Below are 3634 nucleotides of genomic sequence, written 5' to 3'. Positions count from 1 at the left end.
TTTTTGGAGGAGAAACTGGGAATGGAGAAATTTACATGTAAATAAAGAAAATATCTAAAAAAAATAATAATAAAAAAAAAAGAATTACTTCTTTAATGTATCCTCATCAGAGATGTTGGTCAATAATTTTCTTTTTCTATAATCTTGGTACCTTGGTCTGACTTAGGAAACCAGTTAATAAAATTGGAATTGTAAAATGAATTTCGCGGCTATCCTGCTTCATTTTTGGAAGCATTTGAAATGTAGTGGTGTTACTTATTAAAACATTTAGCCGATATCACCAGTAAAGTCACTGAGTTTTCCTTTGATGTGAAACTTTGTATTCTCTCTCAATCCTAACTCAATAGTGGCCTTTTGAGATATTCTATTTCTTCATGAAAAATGAAAGTTTAAAGTTATTCTTTTAACAATTTAAATTTTCTCTGAATCTCTTTGGTTTTGTTCTGTTGGAGGAGGAGAATAAAGTTCATGGTCTGATTTTCTCTGTTATACAACCATTTTTCTCTATTATAGAACTACTTCTGTGTATTATTTTATACTGCCTACATTGTCTTTACAAAAATATTTATATGAGAAAAACACTATATCAAAATTTTTGTTCAATCTATTATGATAGTATAAAGAGGGAAGGATGGGAGAGAGGGGAGAATAAAACAAGCCAAGGTAAAAATTTTCATCTTGGACTATCATGAACAGTTTCTATGAATACATAGTTAATTTTTTAAATCCTTAGTAAACAAAATAAAATAAATCAAATGAACCAAATCTAGGCATTTTAATGTATACTTCCAGACTCATACTCTCAATCATTTTGTTTTCAATTTTTAAAATTTATCTTTAGTTTTGGAACTGCAACAAGCATATACTTTATTGTCGCGTCCTCCTAGACCAGCAAGAAAGATGCAACCCGAGCTCTTCCTTTTAGCAGTTTATTCAGGAAGTTGTAACAGTCTTCTCCCTCCTGCTTCTCCCTCCTTCTTCTCCCTCCTGCTCTCCTGCCTTCTTCTCCTGCCTTCTGGCTCTGGGGAGCCCTTATTTAAGCCCCGCCTTCCTGCCATCTAAGCCCCACCTTCCGGCCCACCCTCGGCCATTGAGCACTCCCAAGCTTAGCCAATCCCAATGGGCTACGTAGCAAAACCAGATAGGTCACCAAATGCGGAAACAACCAATAGCAGCAAGCTTAGCCAAATGAGGGCTTGTTTATCAGACGGCTCACTCTCGGAACAGCTCTCCACACTTTTGATGAAAAAAAATGAAAACTATAGATTGGTTTTTAACTCCTAGGCTCAGCATCTGAACAGGATAACAAATTACCCCTTTGATATTCAGTTGACCATTTTGACTGTGAAGTTGAACTGAGGAAATGTATAAAAACCACATCATGTAGAAATCCATCAGATGGAAGAATATTTGCACTTTATACACACCCTACTGGGTTTTGTTCTGAATAGCATTTTTTGAACAAAAGCTATGGGGTTAAGATCCTTTCATGAGATCCACTTCCCTCAGCAACCTTTGTCTTGGGAAAATATGGGGAAATTTCTCAGTTACCCAATAATGTAGGTTGAGATTTGTAATTTTACTTCACAAATAAATTTTCATTGACTTGACAGAATACAAACTCTAATTTAAAAAAGCATCAAGAGAATGTAGAACAAAGAATTTAGTTCACATGCCATATATATTTACACAATTATTTCTTTTTTTCTTTTTTTAACTTTTATTGCATTATGATGAGAAAAGTTACATGATTTTAATTTACCTGAATTTGTTAACATTCAAAAACATATTTTAAGTAAATAGAATTAAATCACATTCTTGTTTCCCTTTTGTACCCCAACTCCTCCCAGAGGCCACTCCTTCAATACCTACAATACCTTTTTTTGTCATATTCTTTAAAATTTATAAAATACTACAACAATAAAAATGAGTATTATAAAAGTTGTTTGATATAAAAGAACAAACAATATAACAGTCATGTAGATGCTTGTCTACAGCAATACTGAAAATACATACCTTTTTCTCCATATAATTTTTTTTATATTTTTTATTATTCACTTTATTAACAGTGAAATATGTTCATCCACTCAGAACTTTTATAACAGATTCACTATTCATAATGTTAGATTTAAGTTACCACATATTTAGTTGAACATGAGAGAAGAAATGAGATTTCTTTTTTATGTAATTGGCTAAATTATTTTTAATAGTAAAAGTTAATATTGGTATTTTAAAACCTACATATTCAAGGTTACTGTCAATCCAACCGTAAGTCTATTGCTTAGGCCACGAGACTGCCCATCAGCCTTTCTTGTCGGAGAGCGATTAACCTCTTGAACCACTTTTCTTCAGCTTCAGCTTTTTCAATAAATAAATTTGGATGAGCTAGAGAATTGTCATCTTAGTACTTGATAGCCATGGGGATGCTGTCTGGGTCTATTTCCTTTCCAGTGCTGGGTGGGTCAGCAGCTACTGATGCTGGTCCAGATGCTGGAGTCACATGCTTCACTCGGTTCTACTGCCTTTTTGACGTCTTTACTTGATCTGAATGTCTGCTGAACAAAAGAATCACTTTCAATTGCTTCAATTTATTTTACTCTTTTTACTTGTTCTACCAGGGTGGCTTGGTCTTCTTTTCTTCTCTTGGCTTCTTCCTCATTCCTTTCTTTGGCTTTTAATGCTTCATCGGCTTTAGCAGCAGCTTCAAGGACCAATTGTAGTCTGGCTTTGGCCTGCTCAGCTGGAGGCAGATGCTCTCATCAGCTATAATGTTTCCAGAATCCCTGCATTTGATGCTGTGCACTTCTTTGTCTTTGTCTTTGCCTTTATCCTTCTCCTTTTCTCTTTTCTCTTTGTCCCGGACTTTAAGTCTGTCTCTGTCCCTTGACCTACTATGAGTTCTTCTGTGACTGGATCTTTCCACTGCTTCTACTGAGCATGAACGAGGTCTTGACCTGGACCTTCTTGTTCTGCTTTTTGACCGAGAACTTTGAACTCTATAGGATTTCCCTCCTCGGCCCCTGGAATGACTACGACTTCTTTTTCTTCTGGAGCCATAGGAAGAGCTGCTGCTTGATGTGTGCCTGTGTCTTCTCTTGTAAGAATGTGAGCAAGGCTGGTGGTCTCTAGACCAGGATCTTGACTCGGACCCTGGCCTCCTCCCACCCTTCTTGCGGCTGTAAGTCCTGTTGTCTGAAGAGCTTCTTTTTTTTTCTTTTAGATATTTTCTTTATTTACATGTAAATTTCTCCATTCCCAGTTTCCCCTCCAAAAACCAAAGAATCAAACTTCTTGAAGAGGACCGCCTCCGATGTTTCTTTTTTTCTCTTGCTTCTGCTTTCCTCTTCAGTGTCTGAAGACCGACGTCCCATTTCTGGATCGACCTTCATGTATGCACCTCCTGACATGGGGACCCAGAAACCCCTATTTTGGCGCCACCAACATCCTCAGAACTTGCTTCAGTTTATGCTCAGCACCTTCCTCCTCAATATACATTTTAAATAACTCCAAACATATTAACTGTATATTTCAAAATAATACATCACTACTAGTATTTTCTTAAATGAACATAAATATATAAAGTCTTTTTGTCTGTTTGTTTGTTTTGTATTTAGTAGAGCTTAAAACCTTGGCT

General features: G+C 36.0%; 1 protein-coding gene across 1 annotated transcript; it reads right to left on the bottom strand.

Moving 5' to 3' along the window:
- Nucleotides 1-2236: 2236 nt before the first annotated feature.
- On the bottom strand, nt 2237-3371 carry Rsrc1 (arginine and serine rich coiled-coil 1). The gene is given in 5 exon segments (XM_031352871.1): nt 2237-2510; nt 2512-2758; nt 2761-3213; nt 3289-3322; nt 3324-3371. Coding segments are annotated over 5 exon segments (1011 nt in total). The 3' UTR covers nt 2237-2281.
- Between the last annotated feature and the right edge of the window lie 263 nt (nt 3372-3634).

This window comes from Mastomys coucha, unplaced genomic scaffold (genome assembly GCF_008632895.1).
Source record: "Mastomys coucha isolate ucsf_1 unplaced genomic scaffold, UCSF_Mcou_1 pScaffold5, whole genome shotgun sequence".
Classification (NCBI taxonomy): Eukaryota; Metazoa; Chordata; class Mammalia; order Rodentia; family Muridae; genus Mastomys; species Mastomys coucha.
Note: the sequence above shows the minus strand (reverse complement) of the source record. Positions and strands in the feature narration are given on the sequence as shown.